General features: G+C 40.7%; 1 protein-coding gene across 1 annotated transcript in view; it reads right to left on the reverse strand.

Annotated features, from left to right (window-relative positions):
• The window catches only part of TRAPPC10 (trafficking protein particle complex subunit 10), a 37,411-nt gene extending 25,077 nt beyond the window's left edge, over positions 1-12,334 (reverse strand). Inside the window, exons 1-4 of the mRNA XM_056493330.1 lie at positions 12,136-12,334; positions 2,884-2,965; positions 2,087-2,222; positions 792-988 (exon numbers count right to left, since the gene is read on the reverse strand). Of these exons, the coding sequence (XP_056349305.1) occupies positions 792-988; positions 2,087-2,222; positions 2,884-2,965; positions 12,136-12,214 (494 nt within the window). The 5' untranslated portion in view covers positions 12,215-12,334. The remainder of the gene's footprint in view (positions 1-791; positions 989-2,086; positions 2,223-2,883; positions 2,966-12,135) is intronic.
• Between the last annotated feature and the right edge of the window lie 3,448 nt (positions 12,335-15,782).

Here is a 15,782-nt window from a genome sequence, read left to right on the forward strand (position 1 = left end):
ACTTAAAATAATCATTCACAATAGATTCTTGAAATATTTCAGTCGGGTTTTACACATCCTGTGTGCTAAAACTTCCTCTGCTTTTCTCAGAAAATAAACAAATCCCATTAATTCACAAATAAATCAACTTTTTAACAGCATCTTCCTTCCTCAGTTTTTCTATCACAATTTATTAACATTCAAAAAACTAATGATATCTCTAATGACAGGAAAATCTCTCATCCCAGTAAAACACTATTTCTTGTTAGAAAATCCTATTTTGTTGGCTTTAATGAAAGCAAAAATGGTTTCATACATTCATTACTATTTCTTTAGAATAAAAACATTTGAAGAAACTGGCCTTATGTCAATTATCTCAGAGTAGAAAGGTGATTAAGTGAACAGCAGAAAGTACAATGGCAAAAAATAAGCCCTATTGGCTTCATATTCTCTACTCACCTCACTCCCACTACCTGTAACTCTGCTAAGATTTTTGCAAGCACCTAGGAAACAAAAAACCCTGAAGGTCTAAAAGCTGATTATCATCACACTGCTCCCCTTAAACCTCTCTTAGCCAGGAGGAGATAGGTGAAATCTAACTGAAACACATTTCAAAGCCGCCACAAACCCAGGAAAACTGAAAAATAAAATTTCTCCCTTCAAAGCACAGACCTTACAGAGCCACCAGTCTGAATGCTGGACATCAAGGGAAGTATTTAAATGAGCAAGGAATGTCTTGCATACAGAGCTGAGTTTACAAATCAGCACACTGGTCAAAAGATGACAATGTTTCCAAGCCCAAGAACGCTCACCTGTCACTTTGCTTGTTACAGAAGTCATTCCTTATTTTATCTACTATAGAGGTTCGGGGAAGGATATTGGTTTTGTTCTTTTTCTTGGCATCACTCTCAACCACCACAATCAGCCAGTCCACTGAGCTGTGAGCTTTGAGAACGTTCTGCCACTTGGTGATGTCATCCTTGACTGTGGTTTTGTACACTTCCGTGTCCTGGGATGAGAAGTGGTGAATCATCAAATCAAACAGACATTCTGAACAATTTCAAAAGGCAGGTTTTGTTCCAAAAGAAGGCAAACAGAAAGACATATCAAATGGAATTAGTGACAGTAAGTTCACTTATTGAAAAAAATCAAATGAGGTAAAGCATAGTAAAATTCTAGTCTTTTAATTTAATTCATTTCCAGTATTTTGGTTAACAGCAAATATAGTATTTGGTACATTATCATTCTTTAGATGACTGAGATGAAGATCTTTAGACATCATTTAAGCTCTTTATTTTACACCTTCTGGAGCTTTACAGTAAAAACATGTTTGAAATTACAAAGCTGAATTGTTTTATTCTCACACAGCAACAGAAGTGTGATATTTGCACCTTCTGCACTGCTCAATTATCAACCTGTTTGAAAGCTTTTTCATAAAAATAGCTTTTTAAAAAACAGAAGCATTGCTTGGAATTATTTTGCTTCTGGGTTGGTGTTACACAGATAAATTCAGATAATTCTTAAGGCTGTTCTGGATTCTTTTTGACTGGTCACAGATCAGATGTCACCTGTGTCCTTCAAGTGGATAATTAATTCACAACAGAGGCAAACCAAAAGGCAGTGAACTGGAGATAAACAGGATCAAGACATTCCAAATCTTGCCCAGTTAAATTGCTGTACTTGACACACACAGAAAATAGAACTAAAGAAAAAAAAAAAGCAGATCTTTAGATTTCAGCACCAACAGATCATAACTGAACTACCCTGGCCACATTTCTGTGTTAAGAAGAAAGTGCAGTGTGCCACTGCACTGTAAGATCCTGGGGGTTTTTGTTACAAAGTACTGAAAACAGGTTATTCAAATGCCTGTCCTCTTAGTGTCAAGTAACACTACAAACAGATACTGCTTATGGCAAGAAATGCTCAAGCTAACTTTTACTTCCAACAATGTATCAGGTATGCATGCTTATGCAACCCAGAGCTTAACCAACCCCTGAATGGTTTTGGCTTTCTGCTTGTGCTGTCTGTTATTTTCATTTACTGTTCATGCTTATGTGAACAATTTAACTTTTAAATGTTAGTTTTTCCTTACTAGTTTTTTACTTACACAACATTCTGTCCAATAAATATGAAGAAAGGGAAAAGTCAAAAGGGCCTTATTCCCCTCTTTGGGCAGTAGCTCCTCTTTAAACTGAACAAAGTTGGATTCCAGGTGAATCATCTTCGGAGCACGGCCGTAAGACCTAGAGTTTAAAAAGTGATATTAGTGGACAGAATAGAAAAATTAACTTGTGTTGTGGGAAAGAGAAATAAACTGAAATACTCTTGCACTGGAAACCCACAAACTACACTCAATGCACTTTGTATAACTAAAATTTGGTATTGCTTGAAATGAGATAAAAACTCCATTTTGAATAGGAACTAGAAGCCCTTCAGCTTTCAGTAAAAGATTTTCTATATCTCTCAGACAAGTAGGAAATTACAAACAAGAGAATTTTCCCCAAATATTTTTTCCAATCACAAAACAGTGCCATACCAAATTTTCTAAAGGGAAGTACATCTAATTTCATCTGAGTTCTACCTATATTCTCATTGAGAAGAAAGCATATCACTTTCAGAACACAGCTGCCAAAGTACATCAAAGCTCACCAAGACAAACCCACAAACCACAAAATCAAGAAGAAAAACACAGCATTACTATCATTTTTCCTTAAGCAAAGTTGAAGGGTTGAAAAAATCATCCTGAAATGCACAACATTCACTTTGATTATCCAATTTCTCCAATCTCTTCAAGTCAGTTGCTCTGTTCAACTCAATTTATGGTAAGAGCTCCTCAGAACACAACAAATACACATTTACCCAAGTCAAAACCAGACACTGAAATAGAATAAAGTGTAAGTTTACCTCCTCCATTCCATGGGTTCTCTAGGAAGCTGCTGAGAAAGTGTGGGATACAAGGAAGTAAATAAATTCTGATCTCCAGCACCTAAAAGTGAAAAGCATTAATACATTAGCATGTGCAAATTATAAAATCTATATTAATATGCTATTCTACTAATGGCCTGCTGTTATTAAGAACATTTAATTTTGTCTTCTATATGGAAATTGGAGTCCAGCACTGATCTAGATTTTTTAAAATCACTCTCAAGACCTAATACAACACTTTTAAGCAGGCATTTAATACATACACAGTTACAAACTTCCTATTAAGATTTTCCACAGAGCTACATAATCCATATACCAGAGAGAGTATCATAAAGCTGGTCCAACTCCAAAAACAAAACAAGCAGCTCCTTAGCTGGAGTCATTGTTCTTTTGGGGTTTTTGGGGTTTTTTTAGAGTATATTTTAAAATACTCCAGAATTTAGACTTCCCAAACCAGAAGACTGGGTAGAGAGTAGTTCCCTTCTTTCTGCAGCTGGGCCTACGCTGAGAAAATTTGGTTTAGCACATGTTCCATTGTTTACTGGATATGATTCCTCTCTCCTCATTTTCTGGGGCTGTTGTTAATACAAAACACCTCCCTGACTACCACACTGCTCTTGAAGTCTTCAGAAACATGAGGTCTGTGAACAGAGTGCAAGTCTCAAACAACTACATTAAATACACCACCACTGCAGGAGCTACTTCTGTACAAGTCAGAACAAAATGCAGTGTCTACCACAAGGAAAAAAATAAATTGCCAGTAACCTTTCAACAACAATTCTTAAATTCTCTTAGGTACAGGGAGGATATGACAAGGACAAGACATTAAGATTTTAACAGACTTATAGGCAATTCTGCTATTTCCTGGTGGTTTTCCTTTTCACAATTATTCTGCACACCAGAACAGGAAGATCTTCTCACCTTCCTGTGGAACTGGAAGCTGCAGCTGAAGAAGTATCTGACATCCTTTCTTCTCCCTCCCACCCCACAATCTCACACACAGGAACAAAGCCAGGCATTGCCTCCACCTTCCTTAGCATTCTTTAGTTCATCTTAGAAACCCTTTTCTTGTCCACTCTCCTTTCCTCATTTTCTCATATATATTATTATTCTCACAGTATTTTGATGACCAGCACTAGCACAATTCTATCACCACACAATAAAGTATATTAAAAAAATTAAAGTTTAAAAGTCCAATTAAGTGCAAGAACAAGCAAAAACAGCTCTTCTGATGCCTGATCTCATTAGCTATTATTCAACAATGCGATTTCATCAAATAGCTAAAAAAAACCCAAAACCAATTAGTACTTCAGCCCTGTTTCTCCAGGAAAGTACTTTCTGCTTGATCCTTCACCTTCATCCTGACTGAATTAAGTGTATCATACCAAATGCTATTTAAGACCACAAACAAATGCCCCGAATGAATACTGAAACCAGCGTTAGTCATATTGTTAATGCTGGTTTACACCAAGTTACACCTCTGTGAGCCAAGCTCAGAATAGTCTATTGATTTTCAACTCATTACTGCCCACAGAGAGTGAAACATGGCTTAGTGACTTAGCAGCAGCAGCACGATGACCACATCAAAATGAGAGTCTGTGAGCTCGAAGCCTGCTGGAAAGAACAAGCCACATATTTTATCTCTGGAGCATAGCAAAGTATTTCTTCCACACTGTACCTAAAAGTTTAATATAGGCTACAAAAATATTCCAGAATTCAACATCTTAAGAAAAAAGGACTACTACTGAATACAGAGGAACTAAAGGATAATGTGTAAGCACCCTGCTATTCCAGACAGCCACATCACATTATCAGCTTAAAACGGGTATATTCATTTTAAAACCAGTCAGCTTTTCCCCCTGCATTGGTTTTGAGGGCATATCAAATACACATAAGAATGTGTTTTATCATCAAGGCAACACAGCCCTCTAGGATTAAAAGAAAAGTGAGAACAGACTTGCAATGTGAAATACACTGGCTGTCTTTGAACACAGACCAAAGCTGCTGCCACGTATTTCCAAGTCCCAAAGGGCTGCAACATTTCATGTTCTGCTGAACTGGACCCTGTACCTATTGTAATCAGCATGTTTGAGCTGATCAAGCCAAGAACACTAAAAGTGAAGTTATCAGCAGGCAATACCAGGACAGCACTGACACGGGACCAACACCAAGACCAGTAAGTACAGCAAGGAATTGTAAAGGCTGTCACACTGGCAAGACACACAGTAAATTGTGAACTGGGAGCTGCTACTGGGCTGCAGGGAGAGAGGGGAGCACCTCACAGCAAGCAGACAAGGACATGACCTGCACAAATAACAGAACAGAAAGTCCCAAAAGATCACTATTTCTGGAGTGGTGTTGAGCAAGATTCCTACGACTCAAGAGACCTCAAGCACAGCAGAAGTCTCATTTTCTTCTCTATATATATGCCTCAGTAGTTGAGGTGTCTATGATCTACTTTCCAAAATATTAAAAAAAAAAGAAAAAATAAGGAAGAAATAAAGGAGAAAATACAAACAACACCACTACAGGAATTTTCACCTGTATCTGACTAAATTCTATGGATTTAGAATGAAACATTCCAAAATCCCAAGTAACCCTGGAATTCAAACTTAGAGCAAACCCAAAAAGTCTGCACAAAAGTCTGATAATTGCTTCAAAGATTATGTTGTAGGTTTTTTGGTCATTTTTTGCAAGTTGGTGAGGAGGGTGTTTTGAGAGAGAAAAAAAGCAAAAGAAAAAAGATGGTGACTCAGCGTATCACAGCAAATTCATTTCCGTGGATTGGTCTCAACACTAAGACTCAACCCAAACCACCCTATGGCTGTCAGTAATGGGGCCACAGTGTAAATGGCCATCAGACACAACTGAAAAGGCAAAGGAAGAATGTGCATATATGGGAAGGAAAAGTAATTCTGGAATCCTATCATAATTAAAGCCAAGAAGCCTTCTAGGGAAGCGTTTTCATCTTCCAGAACCAACAGGCAAATAAGACTAAAATATCCCACAGAGATGATAACTAGGGAGTAACATCAGTGTCTGATAACCTCTTGGAGCACTACCTCAGCTTTTAAACCATGTATGTCTGAATTAATCTGCTCCCCATCTGGATGTCAACAGACACCCCACAACTACAGAGAGAACACAGTAACTCTTTCAGTGATACCATACCAAGTATAGGGTGCTTCTGCACATGAAGTGGTAACACACAACAACTGAAAGCAGTTATGTTCAAGTGATATAAGCCAAGAAGAAATGCCTCAAGAGAAGTACAAAGCACCTGTTTCCTTTCTTTCCACATGACAAAGTTCAAAAGGTGGGGCCTTTGGCACTTATCTAAGTGCTGTGGGCTGAGAATGGATGAGAGCAGCCCTGAGGAGAAGGAACTGGGGGTGTTGGTCGAGGAGGAGCTCAGCATGGCCAGGCCATGAGCACTGACAGCCCAGAAAGCCACAAGTGCCCTTTGGTGCATCCAAAGCACCGTGGGCAGCAGGGGAGGGGGGGATTCTGCCCCTCTGCCCTGCTCAGGTGAGACCCCACCTGCAGAGCTGCCTCCAGCCCTGGGGTCCCCAACATGACAATGACATAAACCAGTTGGAATGGGACCAGAAGAGGGACACAAAGGTGCTCAGTGCTGGGACACCTCTGCTGTGGAGAGAGGCTGAGAGCTGGAGTTGTTCAGCCTGGAGAAAAGACCTTAGAGCCCCTTCCAGTGCCTAAAGGAGCTCCAAGAGAGCAGGAGAGGGACTCTGTACAAGGGCCTGGAGTGACAGGGCAAGGGGTAATGGCTTTAAGCTGAAAGAGGGTAAATTTAGACATCAGGAAGAAATTCCCTGAGGGTGGTGAGACCCTGGCACAGGGTGCCCAGAGAAGCTGTGGCTGCCCCTTCCCTGGAAGTGTCCAAGGCCAGGTTGGATCAGGCTTGGAGCAGCCTGGGACAGTGGAAGTGTCTCTGTCCATGGCAGGGGTTTGGAACTGGATGATCTTTAAAGTCTTTTCCAATCCCAAGAGTTATGTGATGCTTTCTTCCTTGTCTTTCCTCCTGACATTTTGGTAGATCAAATCAGTGCAGCCTTCTTCCCTTCCCTCCTTCCCTATCTAGGACATTTGTTCTACTCTAAATTTGTACATGAAAGAAACCAGAATGACCACCTAACCATGGCTTCCAAAGGGAACATGTACTTTCTGTAGCAGCTGTCTAATAAATACCAAAGAATCATAAAATATTGACATTCTTTAGGTTCATGCCTGCCTAAAATCACCAAAATCCCCAATAATCTATTTTTTTCCTAACAATTTCCAAACTTCTTAGATGCTTAGAGGCTTTCTCACTATGGTATCTAAATATACCACAGTGATTTTTTTTTTTCCTCTAGAGGAAATTATCCTTACCCACTAACTACATAGGCAGTTTAAAACAAAAACTCCTTAGGTCAGATGACTAAAGAAGTCAAATATTTTCCTTTGATACCAATGACAAGCCCAGTCAACTGATAAAAAAGGCTTTGAATACCTTTAAAAGAACACAGGGCCAAGACTACACTTCAGTGTAGTTTTGTTTGGATTTTATCCCCAAGTATCACTCACAGCTAAGCTTTCTGACCCCACTTATTTTTCCACCAGTAAAACGTTCTACCATGAATCTTTTTTCTTAAATCACTAGCCTGTAAGAAGTGGATCTACCTGAAGTTTTGTGAGGTTTTTATATTTACATCTTTTAAAGGTCCTCCTTTCTCCCAATTCAAAATCATATTCAAAAGAGGTCTAAAAACCAAAACACAATACAGCTAAATTGCCATATATAAACCACAGTTGATACACTAGAAGAAAATCCTTTTAGCAAAATTTTACTGCTGCACTTCTAAATCTGAAAACCAAGTTAACACTAACAAGTATTTGCCACTTCTTCTTATAAGATATGTGATCAAATATTTAAGCACAGAATAATGTATCAACTACACAACAGTGATGACTTACAATACAGGAGTTCTACTTGAGAAAAGGGAAAATGCATTTATAGGATATAGTTGTTAAATGGCCTCACTAGCAGCAAATCATTCTAATCACTTGGGCTACATCCTGCTTCTTGCTGGCACATTTTTTATTACATCTATCTACTAGTAACAGAATAACTTTTGAATCAAGCTCTCCTAGTCCCAGAATAATATTCTTAACTGTAAGTATTTATTTTCACCACAAAAAGATACAAAAATTCTTCCCTTTCCCACCCCTTATTTTCATTAACCTTTCTGTTCCTGCTGCAGACAATTGCAAACATTTTCTATTCTTTTATTCTATTTTCTATTCTTTCTATTCTAAGCTTTTGCTGATGGTTTTTCTGTTGCTGTATCACAGCACATTCTGAACAAGGACCAGATAAAAATAATGCATGCCATTCTCTTCAAAGATTATATATAAAGTCCACTGTGCTAAAACAGATTATTGACAGTGAGAGCAAACATGCAAACACACAATATAAACAGACAGTAGACAATATCAACAGATAATATGAGCTGATAATGGAATATTCCACAACTGCATGAAGATAATTACAAAAGAATAGCTTGTCAGGAAAGCTCTGAAAAACCTATTCATTACTTCATTTAGCAGAATTGCCTTTAGTCTTCAGCCTTCTCTTCCTATTGATAGAGCTAATAATTTAAGTGCAAATCAGCTACATAAGGATGAGTTCTTTGACTGATATATATGTGCAACAACATCATATTGAAGCTCCAAGGACTTCCTCAAAGTTTCAAATAGGATTCCTGAGAAAGAAACAACAATGGGTTTCCTAGGAAAGCCATCTGCACCGGTTTATAGATTTTGTAAAGTCAACATTGTACAGAAACTACTCAAGTTCAAGATGTTTGATGCAAACACTTAACTTGGCTCTGCAAAAAAAAAATCAAAAAACAATAATGATGCAAAAAATAATCCTTCTACAGAAGTGAGAAAGCTGTAAGATGACTCAAAAAACTTTGTAAGCTTCCCAGGTGTGGTAGCAATGAAGATAAATTGCTACAAACTTGAGTTGAGAGTTTTCAAAGTAAGGTGCCAGAGAGAGCAGAACCACAGCTGGACAGTGAAACTCCCCTGTGCCTTTGTAATCTAGTAAGACTGACAGTGTAAAAAATATGGCTCAAATTAATTTGGAATTGAGTCATCATGGCACTCAGTCCTACCTGACAAGAGTGATTTAACAGGGGTGCTGCCATACTGAGAAAAGAGAAAACACGCTAAAGAACAGCAGCTTTCTGTGAATATACTGCTCTTCCCAGACTTGGAAAATATGGTTGTCTGTATGCCTAGAGAAAGTCTCCAGAAGTTTGCCACACATTGCAAAATTCTATGAATCTAAAAACTGTGATGCAAACACAATAAAAACAAGGGTAATTCACCTATGCCCAGCTTCTGAAGGCAAAATAATCAAGTTACAGCACTAACATGAAAAAAGTACTGACAAAAACTGCATTTGCAACTGGCATCATATGTCCAAGACATGCAGAACCTGCCATTTTTTCCATAGGCCAAAGCCTGTACATAGAGTGCTGAATTCAGGGCTGTACCAATATAACAAATAACTACTGTTACAATAGAGACTAAGTCATAGATTTGAAAGCATAACCAAAGAAGCATTCCTTTCAGAGCACTGTCAGATTTATTTCAGGTAAGTAAAAACATCTGTTTACAAAACAGATGGTAAGTTTACAGAACTCTGGTATGCAGTGTTGAAAAGAAGTTTCACTATGAACAAAACACTCTCTTCAGTCCTCACTTACTAAGAACAAAACCTAAGAGTTAACAGGAGTTATTTCATGATACAGTTTACCTGACAGAGATTAATCTAAATCTTGCAGCAAAAGGAAATACTTATGTTCTGAAAAGCAGCTTCACTTAACCTTCACTCTTGGTTCATATAAAACCCAGCCATCCCCTCACAGGTCTGTTTATCCTCCACCTGCACCTCCTGGGTAGGACACTTATCCCAGACAGCTCCAACTGCCTGAAACTGGAACCACAGACAAAAGATAAACTGTGTTTGTTGAGCAGTTTCCAACACCATGACTTTTAATGTTTTTTGCAACAAACCAACACCAAGTAAATTCTTTCCCTGGAAGGCCAAGCCTCAGCTCTCTGTGAATCTCTGGCAATATAAAGCTTAGAGGAGCTTTCCTTCAACTAAGTAATTATTGGTGAATGCACTTATTTGAAATACTACAGTCTCTTAAGTACTCCACTTCTCTGAACAGAGAGAAAAGGAAACTAAAGCAGTTCTAAAAATGCATTCCCCACTGAAATCAAATGTTTTAGTTTAAAATGCAGCAAGTCACTCTTACTACATTCACCAGAGAGTAATGTCTGAGCACTTCTGCTGAATTAACTTTAACTACTGAATTAGGCAGTCTCAGACTAAGCCACTCTAGTCCTTACCAGTAAAGATACTGCTGTTGTGCTTGTCCAGAGCACAAGGAATGATTCCCTTGGTCCAGGAGTGAGGCATACATATGACAAGTAATGCTCACCCCTTACCTCATTTGTAAGCCTGCTGCTACCACACTGGATGGGGATAAGAACAAAACATTTTACAACCATAATGTATGCTCACCCACCACACAAAACTAATATTGTTTTCAATATCAGACAACTGGGCTTGATTGAAATCTGGTTAAATTGTGTGTTTGGAATTCTGAAAATTTCCTTGTGCAAAGAGGTAGAGCTTTTCACCTACTAACAAAAAACCCAAGGTTTTATTCTGAGGTAAAACTTTGTGTACTTCAACAGACTAAAATGTTACTTTTCAAATAAGATTGACCTGCACCACCAAGTCCCCCTGCCACACACATGGAGATTGTCAAATTCTGAATACTCATAAAGCCAGAAAAATCTAAAAAGCAAGCCCCCACAGCCTGAACAGTAGCATTAACACCAGCAACTATATCCTCCTGATGTTTCTGACATGTACATTTTTCTGACTTTAAATCTGAAGTGGATTTCAAAATTCTTGAAATAGGTGAGTAGAGAAGATTCAGTACAGATCCTGTTCATTTCAGCTTATGAACTGCATCCAAAAAAAGGAAAGAAGTTTAAGATAGAAAAAAGCACATTTATAAAATAGTCTGGAGAAAATACACGCAGAGTTCCACAATTACACAGCTACAAGGTTACAGCTGGATACTTTTTCTAAGGTCTAAGACCTTAATCACCAATAAATGCTTACTCCACAAAAAGACAACACAGAACTGTGAAACAAGTTTCTATTTCACAGGCACATAAAGCATTCCCAGTGTTCTAGTGATAAAGTGCAAATATGTATTTTGTTACATCATCAGTAGAGATCCTTCTGACTGAGACAAGCCACTGGCTACCTTTTGTCAAAAAACAAAAAGCAGAATTCTCTATGCTGATCTCATTCACTTCACCTTTTTATTAACAGCATTATGGATGTAGTTAGAATAAAAAAAAACTATTCCAGTTAGAAGGAGCCAGGATCATCTGATCCAGCTTCATGACTTCATGACTTCAGGGCCAACCAAAAGTTGCAGCGTGTTAAGGGCACTGTCCAAATATCTCTTAGACACTGACAGACTTGGGACAGACTTGGACACCTCTCTAAGGAGCCTCTTTCAATGACTGACCCCTCTGCTGTTACAGAAATGCCTCCTAATGCCCAGCCCAGTCCACGTGCCTTTTTCAGTGAACTCTGAGTGCACCCCTCTATACCTGTAAGAGCAGGGGGGCTCATGTTTTACACCAGGACCACCTGCCTGTCTCTGACACCTGAAAGGACAAATTCACCGCTGGAAGCACGAGATCCCGCTTAACTAAAGCGTCTCGGGGCTGAGCCAAAGCACAGCAGCTCAATGATAATGTCAGCGGGATCGCATCGGCGGGATCGCCCAGACGATGCCTCCTCGCAACTTCTCTTTAGCACCAGCAAAGCCACACAAAGCCCGCTGCCAGCAAGTTTGGGGTTCACGATTCATTCTCGTATTTTACCCTCTTCCCCTAAACACCTCTGAGCACGACATTGGGTTTGTTATTTACTACAGAAACAACCCCAAGTTTGCCCACTGCCATTAGAAAGGGGGGGAGCAGTGAAGAAGCAAAGCTCGCCATCAGACCCCCTTTGCAGGTGCCCCCAAAAGCAGCCAGCCCCTCCTGCCTCCCCCCGGGCCCTCAGGGGGCACCGGCCGCACCCCCGGCCCCGGCAGCAGCGGCAGCCACACTCACAGGTCACGATGGGCTTGTTCTCCATGGTGTAGATCACGGGGGGCTTCTCCCTGCCCTCCTCCTCCTCGGCGGGGTCCATGAGCGGGCGGGGTCGTCAGCCCCGGCTCCCCCGCCCGCCCGGCGCCATGGAAACACCGCCGGGGGGCTGGGCCGGACCGGGCCGAGCCGAGCCGGGGGCTGTGCTGCCGCTGCCGCCCCCCCCCGCCTCCCCCCACCCCCTTCCCCGCGTCCCCGCAGCGCCGCTCCGTGAGGGGAAGGCGGGCGGGAGAGGCTCATCCGCTTCCTGGATCACCGGGCAGGCATTACCGCTTCCGGGGAGCGCCGCCGCCGGGGAACCCGGAAAGGGGCAGTGCGGCCGGGAAGGCAGGGAAATGCGGCCGGGAAGGCAGGGAAATGCAGCCGGGAAGGGAGGGCAATGCGGCCGGGAAGGCAGGGAGGAAGGGGCGGGGGTCCCGGCCTGCGGCCCCCGGCAGCCGCGGGGACCCGGGCGGGGCTGCCCCTGAGGGGAGCCCGAGGCGCTGAGGGGCAGAGCCGCCGGGCCGCCCTCACCGCTGACAGCCGGGCAGAGCCGGGGAATCACGGAATGGTCGGGGCTAAAGGGAGCTCTGGAGATCGCTCAGGCCATCCCCTGCCCAGGCAGGGTCACCAGAGCAGTGACAGAACACATCCAGGTGGGTCTGGAATGTCTCCAGGCACGCCCTCCCTGTACGGCTGTTTCAGAGCTCTGCCAGCCCCAATGGAAGGTAGTTCCTCCTCGTGTAGGGGTGAAACTTCTCGTATTTTACTTTATGTCCTGTCGCTGGACAACACTGAAGAGTCTGGCACCATCCGCTTGGCACCCTCCTGGGAGATATTTATATGGATGGATGAGATCCCTTCTCAGCCTGCTAAACAAGCCCAGCTCCTGTAGGCTCTCCTCATAAAAGAGATGCTCTTTATTCAAATGAATCTTTATTAAATTCGTTGCAGGACTTCTGTGAGGCTTTGGTGGACTTTGTGGGCAGCTGCCCCATGTGTCATTCCCATTACTGTTCCCGGCTACTTCAGTGGGAACTAGTGCATTAGGGATCATATTTTCCACTGACTTCAAATATATAAGTGAATATGGCCCTTGAAGTTTAATGGTTTATAATGTGGGGTTTTAAATGCATAGAGATAATAATACCCCATTACACTTCTGTTGGGTCTAATTAGTTGTATTAGATTCATAAAACTAACCCTTGCTTTACTTTAGACTGAGATGCTATTCCTTTCTTTTAAATAAATCTACTGTTCACCTTGGTCATCTGCAGTTTCTTCAGAATCAAGAATTCTAAACTTACGGGGTTTGCACTTACCATCTCAAATTAAAGTAAGATCTGTAAGAGCATATTGAGAGTAGACTACCACAAGGGGTAAAAAATGGAAAACACTGCATACATGTGTAAAACCAAATGTAACCTCAGGTAGCACTTTAAGTAATCTGTGACTTAATCATAACTCTTTACTGCACAGTGACATTGTGCTCAGGTGGCTTGGGTGTTCAAATATTTACAGAACTCAATTTGTTTAGAATTTTCTTTCATTAAAACCTTAACCCTTTCTTCTGGACTTAAAATGTTGATTAAAAAATAATTACAGCATCCTTGTAACATATTTCATCCCTTAATACTGCTGAATACTCCCAGTTTTTCTCTGCCATTTTACTGTGGGGATTATTGGTTGTTTCCTATTTTGAATATTTTCACCAAAATCTTCACAGAAATTCACTTTCACCTTGGTTGTAACAAAGCTTGTTTACTTGGCACAGTCAGACTGTAAGAATCTTATATAGCACAATAAAACTTTTACCTGATTTCCAGGTTTAGGTGAGCAGCTGGACATGAACATTTTTCAATGCTGTGAAAGTCAAGACATGTCATGGTACAATTTTATTTTTAAAATGTTTGCACTTAAACACTATTTTACAGTATAAATGATAAGTGTAGGGCGAAAATTATTTACTGAAACAGAAAAGAAAAAACCCACTCTTTATGCATTTATAAAAAATTAGAAATTCCTTCCAGTAAGCTCCAAAGTAACTCATTTTGTGCATCTGTCAAATGGCCCTGAACAGGACAGATAGGGAAACGGGTAAACCCAAGTCAAATAGATTTATCCATTTTTCTCAGAGATTAGAACTAAGGCCAGTAAGTTCATTTGGATTAACATTTTAATCACTATGGAATTTGGTAAACAATTCAATTTCCTCTCTAGTTTTTATGTTGCAGTATAGTTGTTTCTATTTAAAACAAACACAAAAACACTTGTTGACTCGCCAAAACAACCAACCAAAAGAAAATCCCTGTCCTAACTCTTTTTGCTGTTTTTGATAGCAAGTGAAGCAAATACATCTCCATTTGTAGTTTTTTCCTAAACCATCTTCTCTCTCCAAAAAAACAAGACAGACTCATTATTATAGGCAAGAAGATGAAAGAAAAGAAATTTTCATTATCTCAGGTGTTTAATTGACAAAAGTACTTGAAAGTCAATTTGACAGGGAAGTGAGATCAACTGGTATCTGATGGGAAAAGGAGATTTTGTAGGAAACTGCACAGGGGAAAAAATTGAGCATTTGGAAACTGAGACTTTGACAGTGTTGTGCTTTTACCTTGCATTTTGAAATGAATGGATGAAATTTTCCTTCTGGGGAGAATGTGGGAAATGGAAAAAGGGACCACTTGAAGGGCAACTGGAATTTTGCTTTTTCTCCTGCCTTTACACCAACTAAAATACTCTCTGTCTCTACAAGAAATCATTACATGTCTTAAGTGAATATTCATTTTGAATCCATAAAACCTAATCATTAGCAGACACCAGGCCACTGTGATGCTACAGTTCACTTCAAGTTTTCAACCTCATATGCATGGCAAGATAAAATTTAATTCTTTCTTACCAATCAGTCTCTTTAGCCAAGCAAATTCTCTTCACCATTTCAGATTGCTGGGTATCAGGTGCCTAAAACTTTTCTGTTGCCACATTAGCAGGGCAGAATTATGCCTGCACTTTGAGTGAGGAGTCAGTGAGAGAGGAGGAGCTGAATTTGAGTTAGTTCATGGCCAGGCAGAGCCTGTACAAGTGCTTTTACCTATCAGCATTATCATTTCTATTCCAGCCACAGGCTTAGTGCCCAAGTAGGTCACCTCTGGGATGGATCTTGACTTTGAGGCAGAGTTTAAGGGAGCAGATTAATCTAGGAGGCATCTGTATAACTGGATGGAAAGACTGCATGCATATTACTAAACCAGGAAGATCTTCCTGGTTTCCAAGTCTGCATCTCATTTTCCTGTGGATTTCAGGTGTGGACAGAAGGGCAGCCTTTCTTTTCATCCCTACTCCACAGCCTGGCTTCTGCACAGAGCAGAGATGTGCTGGTGGAGCAGGGCCAAAGCACACACCATCAACACTCTGAGGTGGGTGTTTACAGGAACAGGGCTCTGGCAGGAAAAACAACCTCAGAAAAATAGACTCTCTCCCAAAACAAGGCACAAAAACTTGTTCTATTTACACACACACATCACACTGACTTGGTTTAACTGCACTTCATTAACTGTTTCATCAGCAGGAGCTGGTGTCTCTTCCAGCTTTCACTTTGTGCACTCTGATTGTACAGCCTCATCACTTCTCCC

The sequence above is a fragment of the Oenanthe melanoleuca genome, chromosome 1 (assembly GCF_029582105.1).
Source record: "Oenanthe melanoleuca isolate GR-GAL-2019-014 chromosome 1, OMel1.0, whole genome shotgun sequence".
Classification (NCBI taxonomy): domain Eukaryota; kingdom Metazoa; phylum Chordata; class Aves; order Passeriformes; family Muscicapidae; genus Oenanthe; species Oenanthe melanoleuca.